Source organism: Oryzias melastigma, linkage group LG21, assembly GCF_002922805.2.
Source record: "Oryzias melastigma strain HK-1 linkage group LG21, ASM292280v2, whole genome shotgun sequence".
Classification (NCBI taxonomy): Eukaryota; Metazoa; Chordata; class Actinopteri; order Beloniformes; family Adrianichthyidae; genus Oryzias; species Oryzias melastigma.
Genome location: NC_050532.1, coordinates 27,638,262 through 27,657,074, shown reverse-complemented (window position 1 = coordinate 27,657,074; position 18,813 = coordinate 27,638,262). Strand labels below are relative to the sequence as shown.

General features: G+C 41.4%; 1 protein-coding gene across 5 annotated transcripts in view; it reads right to left on the bottom strand.

The window, feature by feature from the left end:
- pard3bb (par-3 family cell polarity regulator beta b) overlaps nucleotides 1–18,813 on the bottom strand; it is a 164,741-nt gene that overhangs the window by 109,134 nt on the left and 36,794 nt on the right. For all 5 annotated transcript variants that reach the window (XM_024286436.2, XM_036209561.1, XM_024286437.2 and 2 more), the window contains 2 exons: nucleotides 15,000–15,091; nucleotides 7,026–7,090 (listed from right to left, as the gene is read on the bottom strand). In XM_024286436.2, the coding sequence (XP_024142204.1) occupies nucleotides 7,026–7,090; nucleotides 15,000–15,091 (157 nt within the window). The remainder of the gene's footprint in view (nucleotides 1–7,025; nucleotides 7,091–14,999; nucleotides 15,092–18,813) is intronic.

The following is an 18,813-nucleotide window of genomic DNA, read 5'->3' as shown; positions in this document are numbered from 1 at the left end:
CCACTCGACCGTCTAGTGGCGGAATCTGGAATGCATGTCAAACTTAAATTTAAACATGACATTCTGTATTGCAAAATCAGGAAGTCATGGTTTAAAAGCATCAAAAATGGAACAACCCCCCCCCCCTCCTCCACCCCCCCATGTCACCAGTTTTTCATTTATTGTGTTTGTCTGTGTTACAAATACTTCTTTCACCTGCAAATTCAAACCTTACAATCTGCATTGCGAAATCAGGAAGTCATTGTTGTTGGTTTAAGGTGATCACCACAACACTACTTTGAGAAGGGGAGCGGGGCATTGCAGCAGAAGCTGAAAGTTCCAGGGATTCTAGTGTTAATCTGTTGGTCACTTCTATAGATTAACATTTATTAACCATTAGGAGAGTCTGACCTTATTGGAAAAACCTGGACTGGAATAAACTCTGCAAAAAATGGAATTAATTGGAATAAAATAAATCTTTTATCTTGGTTTACTTTTTTGTTTTTTGTGGAATAGTTTTGTCGTGAATTATAACATAGAGCTAAAGTAAATCTCAGAACTGAAAGGTCTGAATCTACCGCGTGACCACTATAACAGGGTCACAGGTTTTCTGAGCAGCTGCCCCGTAAATACTGCACGCAGAGTTTGCAGAATACTGTGCAACAGTACATAATTATGACCCATTATAATACTGTTAATAGTTCTGGGTATTTGCATTTTGCCAACTGTTGGAATAAAAGAGGAAGACTGAGCAGAAAAGATGAGATTTTGAGGGAAAAATGAGGGAGGATGAAATGAGGGAGGATGTGCTGAATTAATTAGACAAGACTAATGAAAAGAATGAATATGAAAAGGAAAACAGCCTCCCCCCACCCCCCACCACTGTTCCTCTGATCTCTTACACTCAATCTACAACACAAACAAACAGAACCGAGGCCGAGCTCTATTTGCATTCACCGCTTCCAGAAAGAGGGGAGCGCAGACTGAAGTGGGGTGGAGAGAGATACAAAAAGAGCGGAGACTTGAGAGGAGAGAGCGAGCGACCCCGACAAATGAAAGGGTCTTAGAGGGGGGGGCAGAGAGACGAGGAGAGCAGGTGTCCTCTTTATCCAGCTGCCACTTCACTGATCCTGACGGAGAAAGACGGAAACACGGCGCATCATCTTTTCATTTCTTTATTCGTCCGTCCATTCCACTTCTTCAGAGACGTCAGCGCCGCAGAATGGATCAGATATGAGAGTAGTGGAGCCACAAACGACTATTTTAATAGTCCACTAATCACTGATTATATTTTCAGATTAGTCGACTAATCGGGTCATGCGCAAACTGGATGTAAAGCATCTTAACCATCATTAGCTTTGAACTAACAAAAAACTGGATATATATATAATTACCGCAGATAAGTGTGAATGCTGTAAGCTGAATTTGGCCGCTGAAAATTCTGAAATTGATAGCTGAAAACGCTTAGGCTAAAAGCGGAAAACGCTAAAGCTGATAGCCAGCTAAAATATTAGTTAAATACCAAATTAGCCTAAAAAACTGAAAAAATCCTAAATTAGCCAAAACAGCTAAAATATTAGCTAAACTCCAAAATAGCCTAAAGAACCTTAACAAATGCCAAAATTGTCCATAAAGCTAGCAGAGGGCCATTATAACTTTCAACTTTACTACACAACATCGCCATATAATATAAAGTAATGACTAATCGACTATTAAACTAGTCATTGACTAGTTTAATAGTCGATTTGTCATCGATTAGTCGACTAATCATGGCAGCCCAACCTGAGCTGAGCTAATAAAGACACGGATGATGATCCTAAAACAAGAGCTCAGTATTTATTAAAGCCGGGAGCATAAACAGAAACGCGTGCCGGCATCGCGGTCTGGGCGGATCGCGGTCTGGGCGGATCGCGGTCTGGGCGGATCGCGGTCTGGGCGCATCGCGGTCTGGGGGCATCGCGGTCTGGGTGCATCGCGGTGGAGCCGTTCACCTCTTCACCTCCTGACATACACACACAGAAATAGACTGGAAATGCTCTTTCAATAAAGCAGTTGAAGGTAAATCTGTTCCCCCTCTGAGAAGACATTTGATTCAGCCGTAATGAGTTTTCTGGGCGCGTGCGGCGTGGCTATGAAATGATGATGAGCCATTACTGCATTTATTCGTGTAGTTTTGCATTTAAAGGTGCCAGACTCCCACACGGTCACACGCCGCCACGTCTTTTGCTGTTCCAGTATTTATGGCTGCACTCCTCAACTCATTTTGGACTTTTTTTGCAATTTCAAGGATCGTTTCCTCAGCGACCACAAAAACCATTACATCACTTGTACATTACTCACAGAAGAGACGGCTGATATGAGAGCGCAGTGTGTGCATCAGGGGAAAAAAAATGAAAGTGGGCGTTCTAAAAATCTACTTTTACATCTACCTTTATATTCACCGCATGATATCTGCAACACAGAAATGAAACCGGCAATGGTGTCGATGGCTTCCATTTACTTCACTTAGATGTTAATTTAGCTGGAAAAATTGTGCATCACAGTAAGACAACACTCCACTCTAATGATGCTGGACTCTGGAGGAGCAGAAGTTTCCTTTTTTCGTGGTCGCTTCTCTCTGGAGGCGTTTTAGACAAACACCAGATATTAGCTGTATGCGATCATGACTTAAATGGATTGTTATGAGCGTGGTCTTTGTTCAGACTCACCCAGATCACACAGCCATTAACAGAGGTCAGAGTTTTCAGACTGAACATCTCATTGATCAATGATGTAACCACCGCTTTCCTCATATTTACAGCAGACTCTTGTATTAGTCATGCTGTTAACTCTTCTCTCTGGACTCAGACACTTATTCCACCGAGTGGTGTTTATCTATTAAACCCGTCTAACCGGGTCTGAACACACCAGATCACAGGTCCCAAAAGCTCTCTTCAACTAGTTCACTCAACTGGAACAAATAATACTGGAAAAATAATTAAATGATTCTAAATACCTTTGAATTTACATAAATGTTACTTTACAGAACAGATGATGTTCAAAGTGGATCTGAGACACATGTAGGCCCCGCCCAGGTAACACACCTGAGGTCATCTCCGTCTGTCCAGACTTTTGGTGACAGATAGGTGGATGGTTGGGGACATTAGTCTTGAGTTGTCCTACATGCTGGGTAGGATGGAGCTTGGGTGTTAGGGTGGAGTGCCCGATGAGACGCTTATGAGTAACACAAGTGTCAAAGTCAAGGCCCGGGGGCCGGATCCGGCCCTCTGGGTAATTCCATCCGGCCCTCCAGATCATTTTATTATTATCTTGTGCTGATATTTAACTTGTATAATTGTAAAAAAATATATTTTTATGTAGAATAAAATATTTAAAGTTATTTAAGGTTTAAGTTAATTTATTCTGGAATAATATCCTTGCATTTTTCAGTGGCGGGCCGTCAGGGCCTGCAAGGCCTTCTCTGCTGGCCTAAAAATATCTGAATCACAGACTGATATTAATTATTATTTATTTCCGTGAATACGTATTCTATAATTCCAAATGCTCTGTCTTCGTCCTTTCATTGCTGTCTCCCTGGTTGCGCTGCTTCCAGACGTGTATTTTCCTATTTAAGCATTAACCAATCACATTGCAGCACCATTTGTTGCTAGGGTCAAAGAAATCTGCCCGGAGGCCTTCACAATCAGTTCTGAGGGGCCCTGTAGCATAAAATAATTGTCGACCAAACTGTTGCTTCAACCAATCAGATCTGGAGGAGACCACGTGCTAGGCCAGCTGGAAGGCGCACGGAAACGTCATCATTTTCACGCGCTTTGATTGGATAGCTCGCAGCTCGCTCTGGTTCTGCGTTATGTGACGGACACAGGTGCCGAGGAGCGGCGTGTCAGGTTTGAAGATGTTACCAGTGGAAAGCGTCTCATCGTCTGATTTTTGGTGGAAAATGAATGTCTGGGTAAAGTTGTGGCACAGTTTTGTCTGGCACGGGTAAAGGAGTTCCGTGACTCCGCTGAGCGGGAGAGAAGCTGAAATCTACGAGGCCCCTGAACGCACCACGGGCGCGTGCAGCGCAAAATCCTGGCGCGCACTACCGACAATATTATTTTCCAGACACAGACCTTGATCGATCACAAAAACTGATGTTTGTCTCCCTCCTGGACCACGAGAGGCTTCAGGAATACCAGAACATTTCCCGCATGCAGCCTTTTCCAGCTTATCACAGCCCCGGAACACTTTCCATCTGCGAATCGCACGGATTCTGCACGACAGAGTGATTGAAATCTTCTTGAGGATAGAAAGGATGGATTTTGTGTTTAAATAATCTGGATTTTTGGTGAGTAAAATTTTGCTATCTCCCTACATAATATTGAAATTTTATCAGGTTATTTTTATGCTTTTGGTGTGTGTGTGGCAGCTGTACCTGCACTAGAAGTTTAATTGCCATAAAATAGTTAATGAGGATTGGATTGATTCAGACGGAGCACTACTGAAGGCCTAGGTGTGAAATGCACGGCCCGCCACTGGCATTTTTATTATTCATTATTATGTTAAAAATTTACAGATTTAAAGTATTAAAAATTGGTATTCTGCTAGATTTTTAGACTATTTTGGAATTTACTACGATTTTCTAGGCTATTTTGGAGTTTACTAATATTTCAGCGACAAGCTAGCTGTTTTGGCTAATTTAGGATTTTTTTTAAAAGTTTTTTAAACTGTTTTCGATTTAAGCTAATATTTACATGCTAGCTGTTTGGCTAATTTAGGCTCTTCTTCAGTTTTTGTGGGCTATTCTTAAGCTCAGCTATTTGTCAGCTACATGCTAGCTGTTTTGGCTAACCTATTTTTATTTATTTATTTATTTATTTTTCGGTTTTTCCATTGAGAGCCTGTCTTCCCTTCTTTTGAAACATTTCTTAGGGTGTTTGGAAACGGGATGGTCAACTTGGCAGAAGAACTCCTCCCCCCTTGGTTGCTGTATAGTTCCTCTTGATTGAACATTAGACATGTAGGGTTTTTTGGTGGGAGCTAACACCACTCCCAACAGACAGAGGGCGTCCATGCGGAGGGTGAAAGGATTCCTCAGATCATTCAAGTCAACCCAATGATCCACCAAACGAGAAGAAAATACCCTCCATGTTGTAAATCCACCAGCAGCATTACAGTCACTTAACATGAAATGTTTAATGAAACATCTCAAATTGTGTGTTTTCTTAACAAAAACAAAACTATGTTGAATTTATTTACTTGATTAATCAAAGTTAATAATCAATATCACTAAAAGAATCAATAGCTGTAGTCTTAACCTCAATCACTATGATGTATCTTTAAGTTATATCCACTCCTCATTCACTTTGATACACTCAAGCTCAGTCATTACACTAGAACTGTTCCTGATCTTCTGCCCTACAGCTGGTACGGTGGGGGCAGTTGTGTCCCTAGGGTGTTTGGGTTTGGTGGGGCTCTCCACATGGTGAGGGGGGGTCTCTGAGATCTGTCCATACCATGAAGGAGGGCCTCACATTACATCTGCGCTGGGGGGGGGTTATGTCCCTGTGGAGATGATTTTTCCTGTTTTCATGTACCGAGCCACTCTTCCATGTCTTCCATGTTTGACACCCGTCTGTGTGTGAATGTGAGACGGTCTGTCGTCTGTATATACTGCTGAGCGTAGACGTGTGTCAAGGTTATTAGTAGTATAAGACAGTTATCAGTCATTTGTGTGTTAATTTCGCCTCTGGCTCGTTGGAGTCGTGGTGCAGAGGTAGAGCAGTAGACCTCTGATCGGAGGGTCGCAGGTTCAGTTCCTATATGTAAAGGTGCTTTTGAGCAACACACTGAAGATCTTGTTGATCAAGGTTGACGCCGGTGTTTGGCAGTGGAGTTGCCATCAGTGTGTGAATAGGACTATAAAGTACTTTTGGCCTTAAAGCAAAGTGCTAAATAACTATACACCACATGTGTTAAAGTCACGGTTTAAAAGTTTTAAAAATGTAGTTTTAGAGTGTTCAATAAATGTTTATCCTCTTCGACCCGCGACCTAAGGTGTGTGTTGGATTTTGGCTCCTTGTGCGATTGAGTTTGACACTCCTGCTCTACACCATCTACCATAATGATAGAATGAGCCACTCCTACTGACTGTTCTGTGGTTTCTTTGCCTGTTCTGAAACTTTTTATTGATAACGCTGGAATAGCCCTTCCATTTCCTTCTCTCTTACCCCTATTACCCCTAACAATTCACTCTCCAACCTTTTTTCATAGTGTGAAACCTAAAAGGAGATGTATTATAATAGTTTACAGATGGATCCCGACCGAGTCATACCAAAGACTCTAAAAATGGGACCCAGTGCCTCCCTGCTTGGCACTCAGCACTAAGGAGTTGGACTGGGGGGTTAAACCACCAAATGGTTCCTGAGCGCAGCTGTGTCTTCAGCTCACCGCTCCCCCAGGGGATGGGTCAAATGCGGAGAACAAATTTCACACACCTAGGTGCGTGACAAATAGTGGGACTTTAACTTTAACTACAGATGTACGTGGCTTTATTCATGTATATTTTCTACAGAAAGGTGTTGAGGTTTTTTTTGTTCTTCCCAAAGACATTCATTAATTTACATTTTTTCTTGGTTCAGCAAACTCTCAGGGTTTTGTTTGGTTGTGTTTGTAAAAGTCCTTTCTCTGTGTTGAAACCTCGAGTCCATCCTCACGGTGGCACAACCACATTGAGAGAACAGGAACCGCTCTGCGCCCCGGCCCCTAATTAGGCGGTACTCATTAGTGCGAGCATCTTTCGGGCTAACTTGTGCGTCTTTGGAAGCAGCAGATGCCGGCATGTTTGTATGTGTTTATCTGTGTGTGAAGCTCATGCATGTCTATGAGTCCTCATGAGCGACCCTGACCCCCTTTCTGTGTTTTGCAGTGAGCTAATGAAAAAGCTTCCCTGAGAGTCTTGATCTGGTTTAGAAACTAGTTTTAATGAAGAGAAACTGGGACAGAAGCATGCATTAAACTACAGCCTACGCTTACATCAGCATGAAACCAAAACAGACACTGACCTGCCGTTGAAGGAGTGTTTGGCCCCATCAGCGCCTCCGGGCTTCTCCACGGATGGGCCGGCCGTCTGCAGACAGATAAATCATTGGTCCTGTTAGTCAGACCCAACAGTTCAGCTGAGTCATGATTAAAGCCGTCAACATTATCGTGTCTTTAGGGTGTAAACTGGCTGTAACTCAGACTATTGTCATTATGACACATCAATCGCAGGTAAAACAACTGTAGAAAAATTAGTTCATTTATTATTTTAATTGACTTTAGGGATTTAGGTTGTTTTGATCTATTTGAATCTTTGGAAGTTGGACACTGAATTGTAGTACTATGTACTGTATTAAGTCATTCAGTTCATTGTGTCCACACTTTATTATTGATGCTTTCAGTATGTTTTAATGCAGATTTCTGAACCGTTTCATATACAGAGTTATTATGATTCAATCACTGCCGACTTCAAAAAGGCTGTAACCCTTCTGCTCTCCTTGGCTTGTTTACTTTAAAAGTGGGGTCATCTGGACCCCACAAGACAGTGCATGGGACTGTTTTTATCATTGATTTTTGAGTTTCAATGTCCATGGCAGACATTAAAATCCTGTCCACCTTTGTCCACATTTGTCATGGAAGGAATCCCACATCAATATGTGGGCGGAGTCATCTGGACCTCAAAGAGAGCGGAAGGGTTAAAGCCCCCCTATTATTTAAAAAAAAAGATCCCAGTAATGTTTTAATGATGATTATGAAGTTTCTAACCAAAATCCCCAAACCTAAATGTCTTAAAAAGACATTTTTCATGTTGATCTGAAATCTCTGTTTCCAAAATCTCCTCTGAGGGGGCGTGGCTTTAGTAGCTCCGCCCCTGATCCCCCTCTGTCTAGTTTTGATATCTCTTTGTCTCACTAGCGTAAATCTTCATAAAAATGTCCATCAATCTGGGTAATGTCCAGCCGTATGGTTCTGATCCGGATGTCAGCTGGACGAGGAAGTGAAGATCTTCATGGACAGAACTTCCTCCAAAATCCTGATTCTTTCTCCTTCCAGTTCACCAAAGACTCTTTTAGCTAATTCTCCAATGTTTATTGACTGTGATCAATACATTCAATCATTGGTTTCTCAGAGTTCTTGGGAAAACAATCAAAGAACTTTCATAAACTTCTGTCACTTCATTTCAATTCCCTTTAAACCTGGGGAGGAAAAACATTTTGACTCAAGGGCCACAGAAGGGCCAGACCAGGAGCATGAAGTGTTTTGGAAACCCACCTCATAATAGAAAGAAATAACATGGAATCTGGAAAATATTTCATTGATTTTTAATTGAAAACTATTGTATATATGTTTTAAAAAAAGAAAATGTTGGAGTTTTTATTTCAAAACTATGACTTGTTATCATTTTGATGTCCTTCAGTGATAAAGCTAGAGAAATGTTGAGTTAATGTGGTGTTGGAATGGTCAGAAAAATGGCTACTAAACAAAAACATATGTCAGAAAAATAAAAATCTTCCAACAGCACATGAATTCAGAATTACTTTCTCCACCTAAAACAAAAGCAAAAGTACTTTTAGTGCACCATCTATGTGGAGACACCAGAATTACAGGGAAAATAAGACATTATAAAGGATTATCAATATGATTTATTACAGTTTGATAGGTCAGATTAAATAGTTTAATGGGCCGCATGTGGCCCCCGGGCCGTAGATTACACACCCCTGTTCTGAGCTGTTGTGCTTTAAGAAAATCTGTGTTTGCAATGGAAATAATCCTTTAGAAACTTTTAAATATTAACCTTTTATTTTAACACAAATGTCACATTTGAGTCTAACACAGACAACTTTCACAAAAGGCAAATAAAACAAACGTTGGAGAATTTACTTTGTTTACTTGCTTATTATTTCAATTGATTTAAAAGGTTTGTTGTTTGATCCATTTTTATCTTCTGAAGTTGGACACTAAATTGAGTTAATTCACGATGTAATGTTGCTTTTAGTTCATTATGTCCAGAGTTTATTACTTGATGCTTCCAGTATGTTTTAAAAACAGATTTCTGAACCATAAAGTTCCATAAATAAATGTGTCTTGTGTTTGGAATGGTGGTTTCTGCCACTTAATCTCAGTATGCAAATGAGAAACTTCAACAAGGCTTTTACAATAACATCATTAACAGCTAAAAATATCCTTCATTTGCAGCTAATCTGATATCGTGATGGTCGGACTGTTTGTGGGTCTGAATCTGTACACGAGAAAATAAGAATGTAAAGGATCTGTAGAGCTGTTGTGTTATTGTAGTCTTAGTCCTAAGATCACATAAATAAAGACACAACGATGAACCACAAACACGTCATTGAGTTCAACTCCTATGAACTTCTGTCACATCATTCATTCCCTTTGAGATACTATAAGAAAATCAATGTCTGTAATGGAAAATAATCCATCAGAAAAAGAAAAATTCAAAGTATGAATGATTGATTCTAATGCAAATGTCAGGTTTGGGCTTTCCCTGGGAGTGCTCATGTGTGTAAACATATGGAGATAAGTACACAGGTCGATGGCACTAATGGACTCCTCCAATGACCTTCCACCTCTGACCCCAACCTCCTCGCCATACGACCCCTCCCCTCAACCTCTAAGCAGAGACAAAAGTAAAAGAACAAAAAAATATGAAGAATTACTAATAACGGACGATGCTGGAGGGCAGAACGATTCAACGGCAAATGACAGACTGCCAGGACCATAAAAGTTTGTTTGGGCTTTGAAGACTTGGTAATCAATTAGTGTGGCCTGGCTGCTGATGCTGTCATTTGGGTTTAATTAGTACCAAGATGACAGGTAACATAAATTATCCTAACCTCATTGTCAACACACAGTCTCATTCATTAATTGCAAAGCTGCTGGTGCTTAATTGTACATCTCACTTAATGAACGCCAGAAGAAACCGCCTCTCCCTCGCTTCCCCTCTCGCCTCAGAAGAGCGAAATATTAATTACAAAGGCCGACGACGTATGTCGCCTATCAAAGTATCATTTAAAACAAGTAAATGAATCTGAACGAATAAATGCGTCTCATTATTCAAATTAGAGTTTGAGTGATTCTGTTCAAACTTCTCTCTCCAGCAGCAGTTAAAGTTTCCCGGCGATCCATAACAACTCGGATTCAGACAAAAGATGGAGATAGAACAGCAATGTCAATGCTCTCATTTGTTCTTCAGGATGGGTTCAAAGTGAGGATTCAAGGAATCTGTGGCTTCAACAAAAAGCAAAAGTTTCATTAGTGGAGCGCTGAGGAAAGTGCACGGGAGGAATAATTCATCCGTCTGTCAGGGTGGGACACTTTCATCAATATATGAGTACGAGTGGGTCTCCAAAACTGCAGAAGGGGAAGGCAGATTTCAACTTTCTGATTAATAACCCCCCCTCAGTTACTATGAGCATAACGAATGGAGAGGCTGCATTTTTCTGGATCTAATCTAATTATGGACGAAAGTGGAGAAAAAAGTGACCTATTAGTGATATTACTAATTACTGAATGGTCTATCAGCCTAAGTGTTTTCTCCCAAAGTGAGTTTGATGAATTAGTAGGAATGCATGCTGGGCTTTTTCTGAGTATATTTATGCATGTTCATCTATGTGAAAGTGATTTAGCCGAGGTCAGGAAATAAACCTTCAGGAATGGGATTGATGAGGAAAAATGAATTCCACAAAGAAGAATAAAGACGGAAGGAACGCCGCCGTTTAAAAGAAGGATCATTGAACTTCAGATTAATTCATAGAAGCAGAAACTTTTAGGATCATCCACTATAAGAAATGCAATTAAACTGATCTCTTTGTAAAGTAAAATTAGAAAAATTAAATCTTTTGTTTACATTGTAATGCAACACGTCTGCAACAAACTAATCATAACTTCACCATGAATGAGGGTTGATCAGTACTTCACATTAACGTGTCTTCTACATCCTGGGACAGACCGGACACCTGTACAGGAAGGACTCATCCATCGCCCAACAGAGAGGGAGGAGGGGAGGGAGGGATGTACAGACCGATGGACGGATGGATGTACAGACCGATGGATCGACGGATGGATGGATGGATGGATATACAGACCGATGGACGGACGGATGGACGGATGGATGTACAGACCGATGGATGGACGGATGGACGGATGGATGTACAGACCGATGGACGGACGGATGGACGGATGGATGTACAGACCGATGGACGGACGGATGGACGGATGGATGTACAGACCGATGGACGGACGGATGGATGTACAGACCGATGGATGGACGGATGGATGTACAGACCGATGGATGGACGGATGGATGTACAGACCGATGGATGGACGGATGGATGTACAGACCGATGGATCGACGGATGGATGGACGGATGTACAGAGACAGGTGGGTGGATGGATGGATTAATGGATACATTTTAGGCAAACAAAAAACTTCTCAGTTAATAATTTAATGAATAATAATTTAATTTTAAAAAGTTTATATTTTCTTCAGTTTAAAATCTACTTGAATTACAAAAGTTTTAACTGAGAAGCTGTTTTAGAACGAAAAATGTAAATATATATTTTTGTTTGGTCTAAATGTTGCAACAAAAATCCATGCATAGCAACATGAGTGCATGCACGATCACGTGTGAACATTCCTGCTACATGAGAAAGGCCTCGTTAGGTCTGATTACCTTATCTCAGAGTTTCTGTCAGGTTGGAGGTTTTACTGCAGTGGTTCGTTTCTGACATTTACAAAGAAAGAGCTACACAGTCCCTGTAAAACTTTCAGCAGCTGAAATTAAATAAAGACGGCTGAAAAGAAGACAGAGAATTACTGCAAGAAGAGTACTTTCTTCACTTCATTGCTCTCAGCAAAAGGCCAAGTGACAATTTGAACAATTACTCCGGAGCCATTACTCCAGTCTGAACCCGGCTGCTTGAGGAGAGACGGATGAGAGCGGGATCCGGAGTGTGCACGTGTGCGTGTGCACGTGGCGCATTGACGGGCAGAAACAGACGGGATGAAGAGCACAGTGACAGTGAAAACATGTGTGAGCAGACGGAGAGTGTCTGTATTTACAGCCAGAGCTCTCCAGAGTCATTTAAGGCGGCAGCCTCAGTGCTGGTTATGGCAGCTGAGCAGGTCTGACACAGAAAAGCACACAGGGAACATTTGTGGAGCTGAAGGCCATCAAGCAGACAGGCTGATGCAGCCGCAGATAAAAGGGACGCTCTTTTTCTGCCTGACTGTAGCAGCACTAAACTGTGTGGTTACTCTGAGCGCGTGTGGATTAAGATGAGGAACATCACTGCTGTAACTACTTTATTTTAGTCATGAATGAGACATCTGTGAAGAAAACCGTTTAAAACAGTTCAACCCAAAGACTGCAGTGGTTCAGGCCTTCAATCTGCTTGAGGAAACGCCAAACAGACCAAGAATCCAGCAGATCACATTTTAGAGACTATTTGTGTGATGGAGCAGAAAATAAGGATTTAAACCATCTTGATTGTTTAAGGGTGTAGACAGTTTTTATCCAGATAACCACCTCAAACAGGTGGAGAAAGTGGAGGAGAGTCTTAAAGGTGCATTCACACACTCACATGATTTGTGTGACCCGCCTCTCTTTCGCCACAAAACGAATTTGGATGATCACTATAAGGAACGGTGTCTGTGGATATCTCACGTAGAAATGTTGGGAAATCAGGTTTATTTATTGTGAAGAGTTCTACAAAAACATCAGTAATCATGTCTCCATGTTTGGGTTTATGTGATAATTATCCAATAATAAGATGGGAGCTGTGTCTGTATGACAGCCGCTTCCACGGTGTTTCTGTGTCTCTGTGGCTGAGCTTGAAGGTTTTCTGTCTCGTATTAACCCAAGGAGGAAAAATAAAATTAGGAGACGTTTTCCTTTTTTAATGCCTGGATGAGGCCTGAGCCGGCAGCCTCCGCACCCCGCAGCGGCATATCGAGTGAGCTCCTCCGCGGGAGAGAAAGCCGGAGATCTGTCCAGAGTTTATCCCTCCTTCACCCCAAAGTAACCGGCTGAACTATGAAAACATGTGGCTCCAACAGGTAAAGGAAAAAGATGGAAGTTCAGATTAATATTCTAACCTCTGATCGAGTCCCTGAAAACGCCACATGACCAAAGCCAAGTTCCTGATTGGTAGATGCGACACGGTGACCTGTCAAACTTCAGATATTTACATTTTGGCTGCGCCGCATAAATCGAGCTGTTGCCAGACCTTCACGCCGCGCTCAAATCACGCCGTGGGGCTTCAGATCGCCTCATGTCGCGTCTGTTCCATTGACTTAACATTGAAACTGGACGCCAACTGCATTCAGTGTGAATGCAGCTTTAAGAAGAAGTTACTGGTCTGTGGGGGTCTGGATTCTTGCTTTCTGTTGGAGATAAATATTTATTTTCAACACAAATAAATTCTTTAAAATGTGATTTCTTGGATTGTTAAATTGTTTCTGTAATGAACTTTCAGAATCTGACAAATAATGTTTTGCCTCAGAATAACTTTGGGAATCAGATAAAAAAAAAATCTTTTTATTTTAATCATCATAAATAATTAAAAGAACAAGAGAAAATGGTGTTTCGTGTTTCTGCTCACCTTTTCTATGACACTAAAAAAAAATAAAATCCATCTTTACCTACAGAAACCGTTTGTCTGCAGACATGCTGGTCTCACCACTGAACTGAATGCTCTGGTATGAGGCTCACATACAAGCTGCCTGTCTGGGAGAAAACTGGAGCGACCAACACTTTCAAAAGAGTTTTTAGTATCTTAGTTGGGATAGGCTTCAGCAACCCCGTGACCCAGGGAGGGATTCAGCGGGATCAGAAGATGGACGGATTAACTGAAGTTTTAGGGAAATATTTCTAGAATTTTGGAAATGTAATCACACTCTGGAGGACAGACGCAGCATCAGTGAGTTCTGGAAACAGTCTTGTCCACTGATGTCTGGATATCTGATATCAAAAGAAGGAGGTGATCACATCCATCCATGTTAAAGTTTTTCTGTCTTGATCTAACCGTACTTCTTGTTGTAAAAATGTGAGTTGTGGTGGTTTGATTTGTTCTTTTCTTCCTCAGCAGTCTTACACCGCTGGGTTTTGTTATTTTAGTTTGGGATTGGTAGTCTTGATTTGTGGGATTTGATTATTTGTTTTCTTGAGGTTGTTTTGGTTAGGGGAGCTGCTGACTCTGATGGTTGACATGCTGGGTCAGTAGTCTCCCTGACTCCCATGAAGCTAATTCTTTTGTTTGAACCAGTTCACTAAATATTTGATTTTTATTCTCTCATTTCAGGACAAAGGATTTAATTTATTTAATAAACTGTGTTCCTTTTATTCTGATTGGTGTCCAGTTTTTGTAATTGTCCTGTTTTGTAACCCCCCCACCCCCCCTTAGACCTGAGCCAGGTTTACCCATAGGGGACCCAACAACAGCCTGACATAGAAACCTCCTGGTCATGATTCGGTTTGGGAAATGAACGTTAGAGATGATTTCCTCTCATCAACATGTTCCTCCACAGGAGGAGGAGAACCTGACCACCTCTGAGAATCACTCCTCCCTGAAGACCTGAACCGAGCAAACAGGGTTTTCTGCGGGGAACCCGGCGGGCTAAAATCAGCTGTTTGTCCAGTAAGGAGTCTCCAGAGGACAGAGCGCTCCACTCCAGAGTCCAATCAAGCCTGGAGTTCATTCAACCAGAGAGGAAGAGGGACAGTCGGAGGATAAACAACCACACACAACAACAGCATCAGTGTCCAACATGAGAATAGAAATGACAATTCAGAAAACCTATTTCGGGTGAAGGTTCAGTAGAAACCATTAAAAAAGCCTTCCTGATCCCATCAATGTTATTCTTCCTTTCAAATCAAACAGGAAAATCTTAACTCCGCCTCTTCATGTAGGAAAAGACGAGAAACCTTAGATAGAACAGGCGGGTTCAGGTGAACATCAGATCAGCTTCTTCTTACCTTCACTGAAGCTTCTTCACTGAAGGAACCCTCAGCTTCTGTTTGAGGGGTGAGAGCCGAGTCACTGCTGCTCCTCACCAGCAGGGGGGTCCCTGACAAAACACGTAAACAAACATGAACGAGGGTGGTGCACTGATGCAACACTGTCAGATACAAACATATCAATGTCTTGTATTCACCCAGTGAGTGGATTCTATGATCTTCACACAGAAAAAGACTAACTGGTTTCATTTCTTAACACAGTTTTCTTTTCAGGGTTTTGCTGTTTACTTGGGCTTTTTGAGGTGCATTGTGTTCTGCATCCTGATTGGCTGCAGACTAATGTCAGTCTATCTATTCTGTCCAGAAAGTGTCGAGTTTTCCACATTTACATAAATCTGATCAGATCTTTGTTTTCATTCTATAATCCCAGATTTATTTTTCTATGAACGTTTGAAATTTAAAAGGAAAGTAAGAAAATGTTTTCAAGTCCGTCTCAGAAGTGTGTAGTTTGGAGTTAAACAACCCTAACATCTGTAAATATAGTAAAATATAAAGATGAACACTTCAGAGGTTATATTCAGACTGTAACTCCTGTGATAAACGAGTGAAGACTGTAACTACAAATGTGAGTGTACAGCAAACCGATTCTCTCGACTGAGAAATGTCACCGATAATGAGAAGAACAGAGACGTCAATAGCAGTGAAAAGTAAAAGCAGCTGTCTGAAAACTTCACACAGCATTAATCTGACAGTTCCTGCTGGTGCAAACACAGAGGTAGTTCAGGGAAGTTGAAACGATAGATTTAATGGTCGGTGAGACGCAACACTGACTGGCTGCGTTTTCTTTAACAAGCCGAAAAGAAAGAACAAAAACATCCCAGATTTGTGGTTGATAACAAGAACGCTGGAAGTAATACATTACAAATTAATACATTATAGTAATGCTGATGCCGTCATGCATCACAAATAGGGCTGCGGCAGCCACGATTAGTCGACTAATCGACGACTAATCAACTAATTTTTTAGGCTATTTTGGAGTGTAGCAAATATTTCAGCTACATGCTAGCTGTTTTAGCTAATTTAGGCCCTTTTAAAAGTTTTTTTAGGCTGTTCTGGAGTTGGGGTAATATTTACATGCTGATTGTTTTGGCTAATTTAGGTTTTTTTAAGTTGTTTGAGGGTATTTTGAAGTTTTGCTGCTTTTTAAGCTACATGCTAACTGTTTTGGATAACCTACATTTTTTTCAGTTTCTTAGACTAATTTGGCATTTAACTAATATTTTAGCTGACTATCAGCTTCAGCATTTTTAGTGATCAATATCAGCATCTTCAGTGGCCAAATTCAGCTTACAGCATTCACACTAGCATTATCGCAGGTAATGCTATAAACTGAACAGCAAAAAAAAACCTCAACAAAGTAACCGCTGGTATTTGTGAGAATACCATCAAGAATCAATAGCAGGACTAAATACTGCAGGACTAAATATTGATATTTTGGCTCACCCCTAGTTCATATGATCAAGGTGCAGCATCCCCGCCCCAGCACCCATAGAGGAAGTAACAGGAACAGACGAGGGTCTAAAACACCTGCTAGGATTAATGTTCTTCATGGAAGTGTCCACCACCTGAATACATTCATACAATGATGGTGGAATCTAAAGATAAAAGTCAACTCAAACAGGAGAACGATGAAGACACACGGAGAACTCTACAGTCCGTCTCCTTCTAGATCCAGTCCGTATCTCTGTCCACATAACCAGTTGGTGTCTTGATTTGTAGTTTGTTTGTCCACAAACGAACGGACCGAACCTCATCCTAGAGGTCTGGAGAGACGGTAAAAAGCTAGACGAATAAATAAGCTTTAATATGTGCAGGTAGCATCGCGATCTGCGACGTACTCCCCCAATCTACCATCCCCACCATCAATCTCTATATCCATAACGAACGCCGTCATGTAAGCGCCTATAGCTCATTGGGGAATAGAGAGGCAAAAGGTGGACGGAGCTCGATATGCTGGGACTAAGCAGAGGAGAGGACATGCCAAATGATATTTGTAGGGTCATGTATTGATCGTCACAAATGGACCCTCGGTGCTCTTAAAACGGGCTCAGGGATATGGATTACATCAAGGTTAATCAATTCATCTCCTCAGAAGACGCAGTGAAAGACGAACGGCGAGATGGACCTGAAGGTAAGAGGAGATCCGCTGGTTTCATTAAGGTTAATCTACAGATCCAAACGTACAGCTGTGGAAACGTTAACCAAGTTTTTTAAATGTTCCTTTTTGTTTTTGAATCACAGTCATTTTAGGAGTCATTCATCTCTCTTCTCAACAAGAAATGGTGTCCTTCAGCAGCTTAATATCTTCTTACAAGTTATTCAAGTTATATACTAACCAATCAGATGTCTCAGTAAAAGCATGTGGAGCCTGCTGGCCACACCTCCAAAGTTTGATTGACAGCTTCTCCTCAGCCGCTTTCATTGGAGGGGTGTGGACTTCTAACAAGCTCACTCAGCTCAAAGTGGTGGTTACTCTCAAGTCACAAACGATTATTTTAATATTTGACTAATCAGCAGCTATTTTTTTCGTGATTCATCGACTAATCAGATAATTTGTGAACTGGATATGATAAATACATCTTAACCATCATTAGTTTTAAACTTGAAGAGTTTAAGATATATGCTAACTAAAAAAAGAAACATTTAGGACGATAGTTTATTAAACTAGCTGGTTTGTTGTTATGGTACCAGAGTCTTCCTAGAACTTCACTACTGACCTGTATTACTACTACTGCGCTTGTGTGTCCAAGAAAATGGTGGATGTGACATTAGAAAGTGTGCACCGTAGTTTTGAGATTAAAAAAAAGACAAATTGACTATTAAAGTAGACTAACCGACTCATCATTGCAGCTCTATTCTCAGGACAGAAGACCAGCAGTTTGGAGGATCTGAAGGATCAGACGTGAAGAACAGACCAAACTTTTCCCCACTGATGGTCTGCAGAGATTAGTTACCTCTAATCCCCGGTGACGGTCCCACATTACCACTAATCTGTGCTGACAGACCGCCGTCCTGAAGCAGACTAAACTTCCCGCCTTAACAGAGTCCGGATCCCACCGTGAGATTCAACCACAAACCATGAGATTCAGATACGACTCTACTGTACCTCGTCCAATCAGGACATTTCTGTGACAAACTCCTTCACTTTAAAAACTTCTATTAAAAAAGTCCATAAAAAGCTTCAGGATAACAAAGAGGTACAGAGAAACGGCTCCTTGACCTTAGCGTGACAGCTCCGAGTCTCCTCACGAGTTCAGTAAAAACACTCTCGACTTAAAATAAGACAGACGAAAAGGGAAAAAGGAACAGGAAAAGGGAGAGAGAACAGAATAATGCTGACACAATAAAGGTCACGCAGACAGGTCTGTTTCAGGTAACACAAAGCAGACACAGACATGAGTTTTAGCTCCGCAGCCTGACACAACACGAGCCTCCTCTCCTCCTGATCCGACTCCCTTCACCTCGCTGTGCGGGCAGGAGCAGACCAGCCCTCACATCCTGACCTTTGCCTGGCTTTCAATGTTACCAGCTTGTCTGCTGTATATCAACGGTGTACCTCTACATTTTAGGAGTGGAGCAGACTCGGATGTCTTTGTTAGCAGGAATCAAAGCAGAGCTGTCAGGAAAAGGCAGATTCATCAAAGTGTTTATGTGACACTCTGCAGCTGATTCTTATGGAAGTTTTTCTAGGCCATAATTCTAAGTTTTATGCATTTTTCAATTGACAATTCAATTTGCAAATTCATCATGCAATTTGTGAATGCATTTTGCA